Source organism: Muscardinus avellanarius (genome assembly GCF_963383645.1).
Source record: "Muscardinus avellanarius genome assembly, chromosome: X".
NCBI lineage: Eukaryota > Metazoa > Chordata > Mammalia > Rodentia > Gliridae > Muscardinus > Muscardinus avellanarius.
In genome coordinates, this window is record NC_137792.1 from 96,112,924 (window position 1) to 96,129,850 (window position 16,927).

Genomic DNA, 16,927 nt, shown 5'->3' on the forward strand with positions numbered 1-16,927 from the left:
TTTTATTTTGAAATAGTGTCTCGCGGAGTTGCAAAGGGCCTCACTAATCGCTGAGGCTGTCTGCGAACGCGATCCTCCTGTCTCAGCCTCCCAAATGCTAGGATTACAAGCATGCACCACTACGCCCAGCTTGCATATACTTTCAATTGTCTCTATTATAATGCCTTCAAAAAGTAGTGATAAAGATATCTAAATGTTAAATACCCAAGTTGGATCATTACATATTATATACATGTACTGAAATATCAGAATACCTCATAAATATGTATAATTATTATTTGTTAATCAAATTGCCTTGGTACTGGGTATGAAATGCAGAGGAGATTCTATTTCTGAGCTACACTTCCAGCCCTTATTAATTTTAATTTGGAAAGGGTCTTGCTAAATTGCTTAGGCTGGCTTTGAACCCATGATTCTCCTGTCTCAGCCTCCTAAATATGTAGATTATAAGCATAGACCACTGCAATTAGCTTAATAAAAATTTTATTGTGATGCTAGGGATAGAAGCCAGGGACATTCTGCCTTTGAGTCAAAACTCCAGCTCTATTTTTATTTTTTGTTTCAAAACAGGGTCTTACTAGGGTGCTGAAAGCCCCTCTAAATTGCTGATCCTACGATCCTCCTGTCTCAGCTTCCCAAGTACTGGGATTACAGGTGTGCACCACCACATCCAGGCAACAATATTGATGCGAATCTTTTCCTTTCCCATTTTGGCTTCCATTTAGTGGTGTTTTTCATAACACCTGTGTTCTGGTAGCAAATCCTTTGCAAAAAAGACTTGCTATAGCTATAATGGAGCCGGTGTAGTGGTGCATGCCTGTAGTCCCAGTACTTAGGATGCTGAGACAGGAGGATCACAGGTTAGAGAGCAGCCTCAGCAAATAGTGAGACTAACATCAACCTACCAAGACCCTGTTTCAAGAAAGAAAAAAATAAAATAGGGCTCTGGGTGTATCTCAGAAGTAGAATGACCCAGGGTTCAGTCCTCAGTATCACACACACAAAAATTAAGGAGTTGAAAATGTTAAGTAGCTTAAACTGATAATTACACATTGTATGCATGTATCAAATTATCACACTATACTCCAGAAACAAGAATATTTTAAATAATATATATATATGTATATTTAAAAATTTTAAATTATGTATACACACACATTCTTGTTCTTATCCCAGCTTCAGAAGTTTCTCTGCCCCAAACTTCTTTCCTGGTTCAGCTCCTTGGAACTACTTCTTCTACCAAGTTTTCTCTATAGTAACCATGGAGAAATGGGACCCCAAAGGATCATGCTCCCCTGAGACCTTTTTTTTTTTTGGTGTTACTGGGGTTCCTGGAAGCCCTTCTACCTCTGGGCTACACTCCCAGACCTATTTTTACATTTTTTTTGGAAACAGGGTCTCCTAAGCCAGCGTGCGCGGCTGGCTTGAAACCTGTGCGATCCTCCTGTCTCTGCCTCCCAAGCGCGGGGATTACAAGCGTGCGCCACCACGCCCGGCTCCCCTGAGACTTTCTACACCCTCATTTTGTCTTGGGTCTCAAGTCACTTTGCTCAGGGGCCTGGGTATGTAAGAAATAAGGGTCATCCAACAGGGTATTTGTTGACATGGGCATCACAAGGTCTCTGTCAAGTCTTCCTTCTGTTTATACCACTGAAAATTATATCAACCTTCTAAGTTGCCACATGATCAAGAATTATTTCACTGAATTTTCACAAAAGCTACAATGTCGTTGACATTATTACTCTTGTTTTACAGATGAGGAGACTGAACAAAATTAAATAGTTTAAATAGACCCTGAAGTCTCCTAAAAGCAGCCGCTAACCAAGAGTATTCCATTCAGAGCCCAGCATGGTGGCACACAGGTGTAATCCAAGTGCTTAGGAGGCTGAGACAGGAGGATCTCAGGTTCCCAGTCAATCTCAGCAACTTTTTGAGGCCCTCAGCAACTTAGTGAGACTCGGTTTCAAACTAAAATGAAATAAAGTAAAATAGGGCTCGAGGTATAGCTCAGTGTTAGAACACCCCTGGATTCAATTAAATCCCCAGCACTACACCTCTCTCCCTCTCCCTCTCCCCCTCCAATTTAGTTCTTATGCAATAGAGAGGTTAAAAGAACATTAATCAGTGGGTCAGAAGACCTGAATGCTAATCCAACATCCATCACTCACTAGTTATATGAACTGTTATAGAGTTTGGATAAATATCCCCTGAAGGCCTATGTGTTAAAGGGTTGATGTCAGCCTGTGGTGCTATAGGGAGGTAGTGGAACCATTAAGATTAGGGACCTTGTAGAAGGAAGTTAGGTCACTGAAGGCATGCCCTTTAAGGGCACATTGGGACCCTAACCCCTCCCTCTCTCTCTCATCTCTTGGGCCACTAGGAAGTGAGCAGTTTGCTTTGCCAGGTACTCCCGCATCATAGTCTGCCTAACCACAGAGGGAAAAGCAGCAAAACCAGCGGCTATATGCTGAAACTGTGAGCCCAAAGAATCCCCTCCCCCTAAGTTGTTTGTCTTGGGAATTTTGTCATAGTGATGGAAAGCTGACTACCATGTGACACTAGGCTAGTGGTAGTGGGGTAAAATTATGAAAGAAAAACTTTGTAAAAGATAATTCTAATTTGTAACTTTGCCACTGACTAGCTGTGGGTCTGCAGATGACTCATTTAATCTATTTAGGACCTCAGTTTTTCCCCTCTATAATAAGACTGCCTAGACTGCTGTGAGGATTAACCCACCTAAACAAAGGAGTACATGTAGCTCATTTCTGGGCACTTCAGTAGAGCCTCAGCATATGGCTGCTGTCATCATGAATGCTGTGCCTCCTATTTCCTCCTCCCGGATGTTACACATTGCAAAATTTCAATGGTGTGTACAGTATTCCACCTACTGTAACAGACAGGATGTTTATTGCCCCCCAAAATTATGTTTAAGCTCTAACCTCCAGTGTGACAGCATTAGGAGTTAGGGCCTTTGTGATATAATTAAGGTTAATGAGGTCATGAGGGTGGGGCCCCAGGATGGGATCTGTTAGTCCAGACCTGAGCTATTCCCCAAAGATTCATGTGTTAAAGGCTTGTTCTCCAGCTCCTAGCACTATTGGGAAGAAGTGGAACATTTAGGGAGTGGGGCCCAGTGGAAGGTCATAAGGGGAATGCACTTGAAGGGGGAAGTGGGATACTGGCCTCTTCTTCTCTCTGTGCTTTCCAGCCATCAGGAGGTGAACATCCTTGCTCTGCCACACGCTTATGCCATGATGATGTTCTGCCTTGCCATGGAGCCAGAGCGATGGAACTGTAAACTGTGGACTGAGACCTCTAAAACCATGAACCAAAATAAGTCTTCCCTCTTTATAAGTTGATTATCTCAGGTATTTTTCTTAGTACGGAAAAAGTGACTGACACAGGGTTAGAGTCCTTACAATAAGAACTCCCAGAGAATTGGCTTTATCCCCATCTGCTATACCTACCACCATAAGCCATGACTTGAAGGCGGCCCCAATGTGGCAGAGAGCGCCCTCATCATGCTAGCACTCTGATTTGGACTTCCAGACTCCAGAATTGTGAGAAACTTTTGTTGTTTGAGCCACCCACTCAATGGTATTTTGTTATGGCAGCCTGAGCTAACTAATATACCTACTGTAAGCATACCACGTTTATGAAAATAACTGTTTGGCTTGTGCTGTCTGTGCTGTATGACACACCTTGAAGTATTTTGTTTTTCTATAGTGCACTCATAAGAATACAACATCATTGTATTTTAACATGAATGTTTTGCTTTAACTGTTCTTTTAAATATGCTATATTTAAAAGAACATGGTCAAGGTAGCCCACGCCTATAATCCTGGTAATTGGGAGGCTGAGACAGGAGAATCTCAAGTTCAAGGCCAGCCTCAGTAACTCAGTGAGACACTCATCAACTTAGTGAGACCTTTACTTTTCTTGAAATAGAAAATAAAAGAAGTGGAGAAATAACTCAGAGGTAGAATGCCCTTGGGTTCAAATTCTAGTACCAAAATATATGAATAAGATGCCATACCCCAAACCTCACAATGCCTCTAAAGAAGAGACATTTTCTCATCTTAAGCAATTCTCAACTCTGTATGACCAGCTCCTTTCATATTAAACAACATCTTACAATTCTCAGTTCTTTAACAACAAACATTTATTAAAGATGACTGAAGGAACTTCCTCAACCTGGTAAGAGGGTTTATGAAAAATCCCCAGTAAGCATCATACTTAGTGGTGAAAGACTGAATATTTCCCCAGTAAAATGAGAAATAAGATAATGATGTGCACATTTACCACTTCTTCAGAACACTATGGGGGTTTAGTCACAACAGCTGGGCAAGGTCAATAAGTATAAGGCTCCCAGATCGGGGCTCCTGGTCTTCCTCAGAGCTTTTACCCCCAACTACCTAGGCTGTTCTGCGACAAGAGTAAGGCTTTGTTTGTGAATTAGCCTTGCTGAGTGAGATTAAAATTCCCTGGCAGCCTTTCTTGTCCCTGTTGACTAATACTGCCTTTGTTTCTGCATTACTTTCTGAGAAAGCCTGCTTCATTAGGGCACTGACTTGTCCTCCCTTCTCTCCCTCCCTTCTGATAGGTGAGTTTGGTCCACTCCTGTTTCATTTTGTTTTGTGAATAAAATCTGTAGACCTCTTGAGTTTGTCAGGAAGCCCAAGCAATCAGCCCATTTAGTGAGTGGCAGTAATCTATTCACCTTGAGCCAAGACCTCAAGAACAGTTTTGTTATGTAAGAAAAGTCTCATTTTCCATCTGTAGGTCAATGGTTCTCAATGCTGGCTGCTGCACAAGTTGAATCCCCAGAGCGCATATGCATTTCTTTTGGTGGTACTGGGGATTGAACCCTTTTCTACCCCGGAGTGCCATCCCCAGCACTGGTTTTTTTTTTTTTTTTCCTGAAACAGGGTCTCACTAAATTGCAGAGGGCCTCGTTAAGCTGTGCTTGCCCTTGAATCTGTGATCCTTGTCTCAGTCTGCCACAGGTTTGCACCACAATGTCAGGCTCACAAATCCACATTTACACAAAGCATTCCAGGCAGTTGCAATGTGCAGCCAGAGCAGATCTGCTGCACACCTTGTTCTAGTCCTGTCTTGCTGCTGGCTGGGACATGGGGCTTTGAAGAAGCTAATTTCACCTCATCAAGCATCAGATTATCCAACAGGATGAGTGATATCTGCACTCTCCCTACCTTCCAGATAGGGGATGGAGAAAAAATAACACAGAGAACAAAGAGCTTTGAAATCTTAAAAGCACTATACAAACAAACCCTTGTCCTTATTCTCTTTATGCAGTCCCTTGTGTAGAAGAGGAATTTAATTGCGCTTTAATCTACACATGAGAAATTTATCCTTTTAAAGTATACAATTCAGTGGCTTTTAGTATATCCATTGTTGTACATCCAGCACCACTTTTTAATTTCAGAAGACTTTTATCACCTACCCCCCAAAAGAAGCCCGATACCCATTAAGAGGCACTGTCCATTTTTTCCTGTCCAACCTCTGGTATCCACTAACTCTGTATTGAATGTTTAGAGGAACTGCTAGGCTTATTTTATAGTTTTATTCTCTTCAGCAGTGTATGTGAGTTCCAAGTTCTCCATATGCCCTAATACTTGTTATCTTCTTTACTGCATATATCCTAGAGAGGGTGATGTAGCATTTCACTGTGGTTTTTATTTGCATTTTCCTGGTAACTAATGATGACCTTTTCATTTACTGATCAGCCACTCATATGTCTCCTTGAAGAAATATTTTTTCAAATCCTTACCCATTTTTAGTTGAAATTATTGTTGTTCAGTTTTGTGTTCTTTCTAGATATCAGACTTGTATCATTTATATGATTTGATATATTTTCTCCAATTTTGTGGGTTGTTCTTGATGATGTCCTTTGAAGTATACTTTTTAATATAAGGTAGTTTCATCTGTTTTTGATTCAGTGGCTTGAATTTTGTATAATATCTAAGAAGCTATTGTTTGATCTAAAATCATAAAGACCATTTTTTCTAAGAGTTTCATAGGGTCAGATCTTATATTTCAGGTCTATAACATTTTTTTAGTACTAGAGATTGAGCCTCGGGGCATTCTACCTCTGATCTACACCCCTATCCCTTTCTTTATTTTTTAAATTTTGAAACAGGGTTTTACTAAGTTAGCATAGGCTGAACTTGAACCTGTGATACTCCTGTAGTACTAGGATTATAGGCATGTGCCACCATGCCTGACTCTTTGATGCATTTTGAGTTAATTTTCATATAAAGTGTAAGGAAGGTGTATAAATTATTTTTTTGCATATGAGTATCCAGTTGATTCAGTTTTCTTAGTACCATTCAACTTGATCCCATTTATCTATATGTTTGTCCCTATGTGAGCACCACACTATCTTGATTTCTATAGCTTTGTAGAATGTTTGTATAGGTTTGTAGAAGGTTTATAAATTGGGAAATGGGGGCCTTCCAAATTTCTGCAAAGTAGCCAACTGCTATTTTTTCCATAACCAAGTATTGTTTTAAGTGGTTGAAAACATAATTTGCTGGAAAAATATCATCTATCAGTTCTATGTCTTCACATTCAAGATTCCAAGATCTTGGAGGATTCTTGGAATTATCTTGGACAATATGGAAGTTCACAGCTGGGCATGGTGGTGCAGACTTGCAATCCCAGTACGTGGGAGGGTGAGACAGGAAAATCACAGGTTTATGGTCATACTCAACTGCTTCGCGTCCTTCGCAACTTAGTGAGACTGTTTCAAAATGAAGGATAAAAAATAGGACTGGGGGGGGGGGTGTAGCTCAGAGGTAGAGCACCCCTGGTTCAATTCCCAGTAAAGTAAAATAATAATAATAATAATAATAATAATAATAATAATAATAACAACAACAACAACAACAACTAAAAATAAGAAAAAATATGGAGGTTCAGGTTGGCTGATCAATTTAGATATTTTTATCTGTGGACATCTACTATGCAGTAGGTTAGAGGCCCTGCAGAGGGCACACACAAAGAAAAAGAGACTGTATGATACCAATGATAGAACCTGGTTAAAAACGTTCAAACTATGGAATGCTAACCAGCAACTTGCAAAATATGGCATACAAAAAGTTGCAGGTTTTGAGCTGGGCATAGTGGCGCATGCCTGTAACACCAGTACTTGTCGGGCTGAGACAGGAGGATCACAGGTTCAAGTCAAACCTAGGCCGACCTGGTGAGACCTTGCTTCAAAATCTAAAAAATAAAGAAAGGGCTGGGGGTGTAGTTCAGAGATAGTATGCCCCTGTGTTCAATCCCCAGTACCATAAAAAAGTTTCAGATTTTGGAGCATTCTATACTTTGGATTTTTAGATCAGGGAGACTCCCCCTCCACTGCCATAATTTTCAGGCATTTACACCTTCTCTAACTAACCTGCAAGTATCTAGAGAGCCAGAAATTCCCCTCAGCTACCATTGTAGCTACTATAGCACATAGCATAATACTTGAAAAGTGCTCGATAAGAACCTGTGGATTGACTAGTGTGATCCCGGCCAGATTCCTGGAGAATGTAGGACCCTGAAAGCTTAATTTTAAAATACAGGTAGAAATTAGACATATTTGAGCATGGGAGCCCCCCAAATTTCTCAACACTCCCTACGTGTTTGGACACATTGCATTCATCTGATCAAATACACGCCAGCCTTTGTAGAGGCCTGGGGAACAATTTTGCCTTAATCAATTCTTCAGAAAGTGAAGGCCTCTTTTGAAGACATGCTTTTTATGTTTTAAGTACCCTCAAGAAAGCAAAGAGACATTATGTACCCAGTTCAGGTCCAAAATCCAAACTATAACTTTTTTTTTTAAGTAGCTCAATTTGCTGGTCACAGAAATAACTCTTCTAGGTCAATTAGCACATTTCAATGTGCCAATTAGCAAAGAGCGAGGCTCTCAAGCCTATTTGCATGGGCAACAGCAAAGTTTTCCCAGCAGCACACATGGGGACAAGGTGTGCTGGCAGCAAAGTTGCATCCCAAGAACACTGAGATAATGTTTATTACCATTACTAACTTTTCCACTCACTCTGAGAGTTAGGGATATTCAAAAGAACTGTCCAACCGGGAAAAAGAACTGGGCAAAAAAAGGAGGGGTAGTGAAGGGATAAAAAAGGAACAAACATAATAGATCAACATCGAGACACAATAATGGGCAATTTTGATAATGAGATAATAATATACTGGAGGCTTTAGGGCTCGAAGAAAAAAGGAGCCTGATGAAAAGAGGCATTACTACTCTTCTTATAATTCTAGAAGACACACAAATGGCTGCAAACACAAACACAGGCCAGGCTAGTGCCACAGCATCTTACGTTTCTTTTCTGTGTCTAATCTCCCTTGCTCAGAACACTGTATTCAAAAGAAACCCACGTGAGTGTTAAAGATCAAAGGAGGCAAAAGGCAGAAGGCTGAAGATGCAGCATGGTCCCAAAGCCTGATATCAGCTCTGGAAGATGAGAACTATAGCTGAAAATCTAGTATGTAGCCAGATTCCATGGGCATTCTAGTTAGCTCCCACCTCTTAACTTTCACTGCCTTTCCAGAAGGTAGTTCATCCTGGATTGGATGACGTTCTTTGCAAAGTCATGAGTACAGAGAAGGAACCCAGCACTGCCATCAGCACAAATGGCCCGTGGCTCTGACAAGGAACTCATGAAATAGACAGCACATCTATTCTCTAAGCTAAAAACTACTGACATACTGGGCAGGGAAATAATAACTTTGGATGTATGAATGGGCTTGCAGAAGGAGGGGAGTTGACAGTCTGCTTCCCTCCTGATATTGTATACAAATCTGTGTGTCTGTGGACCATGGGAGTAGCTCAGGGGTAGGACACTAGCCTAGCATATGCGAGATCCTTGTTTGACTGGCAGCACCACACACACAAAAATGAGTGTTTGTACATTTATCTCAGAAGAAGCTTTATATTTTTCTTCAGCTTCCCCAAGAACCCTAAGACCCAACTCTTATACATGGCTGGGCAAGCTAAGAAGCAGCTTCAGCATCCTGCCTCACAAGCATGTAAACGCACACTTTATCTCAGCTGCAGAACAGGAAAAAAGCTTTTAATTGAAAGTCAAAACACCTGGGTTCTAAATGCACCCATTCTGGCTCCTTCAGCAAATTATTTATCCTCCAGAATCCCCCCTCTGGAAGATTAAATTAGAAAAATTTTGAGCTCCCTGCTAATGTAATAATAATTCATTCCATAATGTGTATGTCTTTCCTTCCAAGAGACAAAAAGCCATATCACTAGAAGTCGTCTTTAAGGTATTGCATTTGAAGCTAGAAAGAAACCTCCAGTATCCTGGCCACAAAGAGCACTTACTTGTATTGGGGGCCATTCGACTATGTAGTCCTTCTTCTAGGGCGTTAGCTCTGAAGATGAAGAACCAGGAGGAACTGAAACCCCGGGCGTTTTCTAGCTGGTCTGCATATCCCGATGCCAATGAGTCACAAGGGATAGAGCACACATGGCAATTCACTGATGGCCCGAAATTCTTTAGTTGACTGTGGTAATGACCTCCAACTCCTTACTCAGTCTTTATATATGTGAATATACATATGTCAGTGGTACTGGTGCACACACTAATTAGTTCGTCTTATTTTTCTTGCTTCCTCATCATTACTAATGAGGAAAAAAGGATTAAAAAAGATAAAGGGCCAAGAAGGAAGGGCAAAAGAGAAGTCAAAAGCTGGCTTCCTGCTTAATTGAATTGTGAGGTTTAAGAAAGACTTGCCAATCTTCCTCTGTCTTATTTTAAGTCAATCAGAACTCAACTTAGGAACTGCAAAACAAATAGCCCTAAAGGCCAGAGTTGCTCAGGAGGGGTCCCAGCCATAAAAAAGAACCAGACCAAGACCAATTGCAATGACACATGCAAATGGAGACATCCTGAGATTTGCTTGGCTTCATTTTAGGAAAAAAAAATAAAGTTTTGCCAGAGTGACTAGAATCACTAATTAAGACAGCCCATCAAAGAAGTTTTAATATTGGAGAAGTTACTGGAACATTCTTAATAAGCTGGTTGGATATAACCTATGTATAGAAATATTTTGTATTAAGGTTACAAATATAATAGCACATGTCTGCTATGAGAGAGAAAAAGAAGGCCAGAGGTAAAGAGAAAAAGGGGGGAAAATATCCTTTGTGTAGTTGTATTTTTTGTTTTTATTTTTGTTGGTACTGGGGTTCCTGGAAACCCTTCTACTTCCGGGCTATACTCCCAGACCTATTTTTATACTGTTTTATTTGGAAACAGGGTCTCTTAAGCCAGCGCAGCTGGATTTGAACCTGCGTGATCCTCCTGTGTCCACCTCCCAAGCACGGGGATTACAAGCGAGCGCCACCACGCCTGGCCTTTGGGTAGGTTTTAATGGGCTGAATGTGTCCCCTAAAAAAAATCATATGTTTAAGTCCTAATTCATAGTACCTCAGAATATAATAGTATTTGAAAGCTAGGCATGGTGGCACATGCTTGTAATCCCAGCATTCGGGAGGCTGAGACTGGAGGATCGTGGTTTGCGGACAGCCTCAGCTACTTAGTGAGGCCCTCTGCAACTCAGTGAGACCCGGTTTCAAAATAAAGAATAAAAAATAGGGCAGGGGGTGTAGCTCGGAGGTTAAATGCCCCTGGGTTCCATCCCCAGACACGAAGAAAAAAAAGAAAAAGAAAAAGAAATAGGGCAGGGGATGTAGCTTGGAGGTAGAATGCCCCTGGGTTCCATCCCCAGACCCAGAAAAAAAAAAAAAAAGACAAAACCTAAGAAAAAGGATCATGAGAAGAAACAGCAAGAGATCTCAGAGGAAGCTAATCCTGCTGGCCTCTTGGTCTTGGAGATTAATACATATAAAACACTTAATATTACCTGGCACAAAATAAGCACTCAAGAAGTGGCGGCTGATATTATTACTTATTGCTATTATTGATTAGGTGTCTAAGAAAACATCAGCAGACCGGTGAAATATATACCACTGGCCTAACAGTGTCAGTTGCAAGAAATCCTCACCAACAGTTTACTAAAAGACCTCGGGTATGTGACTGGGCCCTATGAGGTATTATTTTCATGCATATACATTGAAAATTATAACTTCCACTTATGTTCAAAGGCTCTACAAGGAGAAGGCTACTTTGTTTTCACTAGGGAAAGATCCCATTAGGAAGAGAGCTGAAGGTAGGGTAGCCTGCCTAGAGGAACCCTAGCATGCCACTGATGGCAGAGGTTAGAGAGCTAGAAGAACTCAAACTCAGAATCGCTGGCTCTACTGATGCAACAAGAGGTTTTCTTATATGCCTGTCCTCTCCCTTTTTTGTAATACTGAGGATTGAACCCAGGGTAAATCTACCCTAGCTCCATTCTATTTTGAACAAGGTCTTACCTTGTTTCAGATGGCCTTGCTAAGTTGCTGAGGCCACCTGTGAACCTGTGACCATCCTGACTCAGCCTCCCAAGTACTGGGATTATAAGTATGTGCCATGACGTCCATTTCCCTTTCAATTATCTGATAGATTTGCTGGAAATTGAGTTAGTCTCAGTCTCTCTCTCCCCGAGATCTCTCAAACTCTATAGAAAGAAAGAACAGGTGAGAAGAGAGATGGGACAAGATAGCAGTGGACCCACTGCTCTGCCCCAGCAAGTCACCTCCAGAGGCTGAATGTGCCTGAGCCAGTAAGGAATGGTATAAGAAAGTAGCCTATATTTTAAAAACAATGTAGCTTTAGTTTTGTCTTTTCGGATTATCTGCACCATTCTTTGACATTATCCCCTCTATGAGACCAAAGAGGGATGCTTTCTTTGGTGGTGCTAGGAATGGAACTCAGGGCCTCACACATGCTAGGTAAGTGCTTTCCCACTGAGGTACATCCCTAGCCCTCCAGCTCCAGTTCTTAATAAGCCCCTCAATGACTCTTCATGCTGTGGACACTAAGATTCAGAGCCATTGTAAAATCAGTAGCTCTCAACTCAGGCTCCTGGATAGAATCACCCAGGGTACTCTTGAAAGTAGGATGCCTAGGCTTCATGCCAGATCATGAACTTAGACTCTCTAGGGGTAGGGCAAGGTACCAGTGTTGTCCGTTTCTCCACCAGTTTGTTTGTTATTGTATTCTTAATTTTCCAATAATCGTATATACTTAAGGGTTAGACAATGTGATGTATGTAATTAAGGGGTATAAGTTGTGATGAAGCTTTGCGATATGTTTATATTGTAGAATGATGAAACCAAGCTAATTAGGTGATCCTGGAAAAGAGTGAGGGTTCAAAATCACTGCTTCAAGATGAATGCTTTCCATTTGAATTTCTACTGATGATGCAGCTGGAAAAGTACAGATATCGTAAGAGTACATGTGAATATCTCTGGGGAGGGGATGATTACATCCTTCAGAAGGAGCAAAGCATAGCTGTGGGTTTAGGATCAAGAGGCTCAGGCTCTGGTCCTAATTGTGCCACTCAGAGCTGATGTGACTCCCAGGATGTCTGTTTCTTTCTCTGAAAACAAGAAGCCATCATACTTGCCCTAATTATGTCACACAACTGTTATGTGAGAAGGCCTTATAAGCTAGAAAATGCTATCAGAAAGAGGGGCTATCATTTCAAAAGTTAAACTATGATTTTCATGTCGTAGGTAAATTGAAGTCATAGGCACAGTAGTAATGATTTACAGTTGATTTCTTCCCTGAGCTTTCTAAAGTAGCCCACAATACCTGCCAAGTCTGACTCGTAGGACTCTGAGGACAGTGCCCTGCACCCACACAGGACTGTAGCTCCTACTTCTTTCAAAGCTGGTATATCACTTGGCCTTCCTGCTAGCCCCAGGGGGTTTGTGTAACCCACACTGCCCCATGGATTTGGATGGATGAAGAAAAAATTTAATTTTTTCCTAAGGGGGTCCTTGGTGAAATGGACAGACACTGAGATTCCTCATAGATTATTCTAGGCCAATGTACCAGAGTCTACATGGGAGTCCCTTAGAATACCTGGACATTTCTATTTGGTGGAGCTCCAGCCCCTTTTCTTTCTGCCAAACCACCAATCCTCTGGTTTTTGTTGTTTTTGTTTTTGCTGGGGATTGAATTCAAGGGCATTCTACCTCTGAGTTACATTCTATCCTTATTTTTAATGTTTTATTTCGAAACAGGGATACTTATTGAGGCTGGCCTTAAACCTGTGATCTTCCTGTCTCAACCTCCTAAATACTGGGATTACAGGCATGTGGCTACCATGCCCACCTCTGTGAGCTGTTTGATCTGCCCTAGTTCTGATCTAAACACTTCTTGCAGCCCCAGAATTCTAGAAAATGTTCCAACCCCTGCAATCTCCAACATATTCAAAGATAACTCTATCAAAACTAAATAACAATACATGTGACCACATGCACATCTGGGCTAAAAAAATGAGGACAAGCACTAGATAACAAATACCATTTTGGATTCTGCTGGAACATTTCTAGAAGAGGCTACTTACCAGCCGGGTATTTACCACAGGAAACAGCAATGCCAGAAGAGCTCCATTCAACATATGCATCTGCAACCTAGAAGAGAAAGAATCGAGTCCAGGTTATGCTCTGACCCTGATGCAATGGAGAAGAAAACATATGATGTTAAGCCAGGGCATAGTGGAGAGGCCTATATGTACAAGTGGCTCTCAGTGCCAAACAGCTCTAGAATTTGCACACATGCAACATAAATTTAAAACAACATCTTTTGTAGTCAATGAAATCCCCTGAAGAGCACCAACACTGCCTCAGAATTCCCCAAACACTTCCTGAACATACTTTGGTGACAGCACTTCATTACATAATGAGCTCTATGCTCCCTAAACACGCATGGCTTCAACTGCTGAGGCATTAGAAAAGGGGGGCTGTAGTAGCTGTTATTCCACTGGAAGTATATTTATTAGAATATGGTCACCTGTTTACATAGCCATGGCCAAGTCTTTGCCCTAAACAGAGATCTGGACAAAACAAACAAAACAAAAAATTATTGCTATAATCCAGGGAGCCATTTGTTATGTTTTGCAAACTGTGTTTCCCCCGTAGAAAGGGCTTTAGGAGCTCAGTGGGAGGTGAGGAAGACACATGTGGCATGCTTCCAGGCCTTCTTTGATCTATTTTACATATTGGGCTCTGTAGCTTAAAAGAAAAAAAAAGAGGAGGAGGAGGAGGAGGAGGAGGAGGAGGAGGAGGAGGAGGAGGAGATCACTAGGATCAGATCCCAATACCAAACTTGTTACAGCACAACTAGAAACCCTTCATGTGTCGAGAACAATTGACACAGGAACAAACTGTGATTGTGAAGACCCAGGGGAAGGACTTAAGTAGCATCCTTCATCTTTCAGGGCAAAGGTTCTCTACTACTGAGGGAGACACAAAGAACTTGTTCCTCCTGAGGAAAAGCTGAATTGATGTATCACAGACAAATACCACTGAATCAAGCTGCCTCCTAGACCTAAAGACACTGGCTGGTCTCTGTTTCTCTCTGTCTCTGTCACATACATGCAACAGTCCCAGGACACCAGTATATCTCCTAAGCCCTGATAGGGAAGGCTGGCCACATGCTGAAGCCCTCTAGAATTTTGGCTCTTCTCTTGAGCTCATGGAAGTGTGTATAAGAATAAGGTGCATTACAAGCCAAGTGTAGTTGCACATGCCTGTAATCCCAGTACTTAGGAGGCTGAGGAAGGAAGATCGCAGCTTCAAGGCCAGCCTCAGTAACTTAGCGAGACTCTCAGCAATCTAGCAAGACCCTGTTTCAAAACAAAAAAAAATTGAGCTAGGCTTGGTGGTGCATGCTTGTAATCCTAGTACTTGGGAGGCTGAGACAGGAGGATCTGAGTTCATGGCCAGCCTCAACTACTTATGGAGGCCCTCTGCAACTTAGTGAGACCCTGTTTCAAAATAAAGAATAAAAATAAAACTGGAGGTGTAGCACAGAGGTAGAATGCCCCTGGGTTCAATGTCCAGTACCACAAAAAAATAAAGAAAAACAAAACAAAAAAATTTATAAAAGGGGCTGGAGATATAGCTTGGCAGTAGAATGTCTCTGGGTTTAATCCTCAGTTTGACAAAAAAAAAAAAAGGTCATAAAAAGAAGATGCCAGAAGCTGGGCATGGTAGCACATGCTTGAGGCCGAGGTGGGAGTATTGCGGTTCACCGGCAGCCTCAGCTATACTTAGTGAGGCCCTTGACAACTCAGTGAGACCCTGTTTCAAACTAAAGAATAAAAAATAGGGTTGGGGGTGTAGCTTGGAGGTAGAATGCCCCCGGGTTCCATCATCCCCAGTACTACACACACACACATGCAAAACAATACCAGAAAATGGTAGAGAAGCCCAAATGCTGCTTTCCATCGCTCCCAATCTGTATTTTGTCATCAAAGTTTTGATGATGGCGATGATGTACATTTAATGCATAACTGGTAAGTAACTAATTAACTGCTTTACATGAATATCCTTAATTTCTACAGCAATCTTCTGAGACATGTATGAGTTTTTCCCATTTGTTGATGAGGAAGCTAGATTCAGAAAAGAGAGCTGACCTGGTCCATGTCAATATGAGACAGTAGCCAGGACGCGCACCCAGGGTTTAGTATCTGACATTTGATACTAAACTTATATATCCTTCACACTGCTTTATATCACAGCCTTTCTCCCTTCCGAATATCACCTCGGGTGGAGAGATAGGATGCTCTTTTATTCTTTGTTTTGGTTTCAGGAGTTTCTCTACATTCACCTACATTCCCTGACCCAGGGTTAGTATATTTTCAAAAGATGACTTTGAGGAGAAAAGACTCTTTGCCCAGGCCATGCTAATAATCACAGGTTAATAGGACATGGCTTGCACCAGAGGAAAGAGGAAGCCCATCAATACGATATCACTCCTGCAACCTCAAGCTATCCAAGATAATGTACCATCTCAAGAGGGCTGTTCAAGAGGGCACCCTGTGCTCTAAGAAACTGATTCCAGGCCTGGGGTGAAGTACAGTCTGACCTAACCCTGCCCTCTTCTTTGGCAGCCACAACATAAAGACTCAGCCTGAGAGAGGAAAAACCACCCTGATAGTCAAGGTGAAGCTGGATTCTCTGTCAGGCTTTGCCATCGACTTCAAAGGAATGTTGGCATTTTCACAAGGCCAATCAGACATTTGGCACCAGAAAGTTACATCTGGAGGATGATGGAAGTGAGTCCAAGGGCTTATGGAAGGTCAAAGATAAAGGATATCAAACTAACTTCAAGATTCAAAACAAGTTCCTAGATAAAGACTATTCTGGTTATTCTCGGTTTTCAAAATTCAGTTCTATCAGCCATATTATATGAAAGGGTAAGTTATCTTTAATATAGAGAGAGGTCTTACACTCAAATAAGTACAAAAATATCTAACATATATTGACCATTGCTAAATGCAAAGCACAGGGCTAAATCCTCAATCACCTCATCTCATTAATTCTCTACATTTTTATTATAACTACCAACATTTTCTTCTTTATTTCATTTGGAGGCTCCAAATGATTAAGTGGCTTTCTCCAAATCACACAGATAGTAAGTAGCAGAGGCAGAAATCATATTCAGACCTCTTGCTAAGTTGCTGTGGCTGGATTTGAACCTGTGATCTTCCTGTCTCAGTTTCATAAGTACTGGGATTACAGGAGTGAGCCACCACGCCTAGCTTTGAAAGATACGTTTAAAGACAGTGAAAGGACAAGCTAGAGAATGACACAGAATGGAAAGATATATTTGCAAGTCACAGATCCAATAAATATTTTTATCCAAAATATACCAAAATCCTCAAATTTAAAAAAAATGAATTCTCAAATTCAACAATTAAAAAGATTCTTTTTTTTTGGTGGTAATGGGGTTCCTGGAAACCCTTCTACCTCCGGGAT

General features: G+C 41.4%; 1 protein-coding gene across 2 annotated transcripts in view; it reads right to left on the bottom strand.

Annotated features, from left to right (window-relative positions):
- The window catches only part of TMEM164 (transmembrane protein 164), a gene marked incomplete at both ends in the record, with an annotated part of 176,968 nt that overhangs the window by 57,701 nt on the left and 102,340 nt on the right, over positions 1-16,927 (bottom strand). Inside the window, one exon of one of the 2 annotated variants that reach the window (XM_080719404.1) lies at positions 13,510-13,576. The exons of the other annotated variant lie outside the window; for it this stretch is intronic. Within the exon in view, the coding sequence (XP_080575530.1) occupies positions 13,510-13,576 (67 nt within the window). The remainder of the gene's footprint in view (positions 1-13,509; positions 13,577-16,927) is intronic. 2 annotated transcript variants of the gene reach the window in all.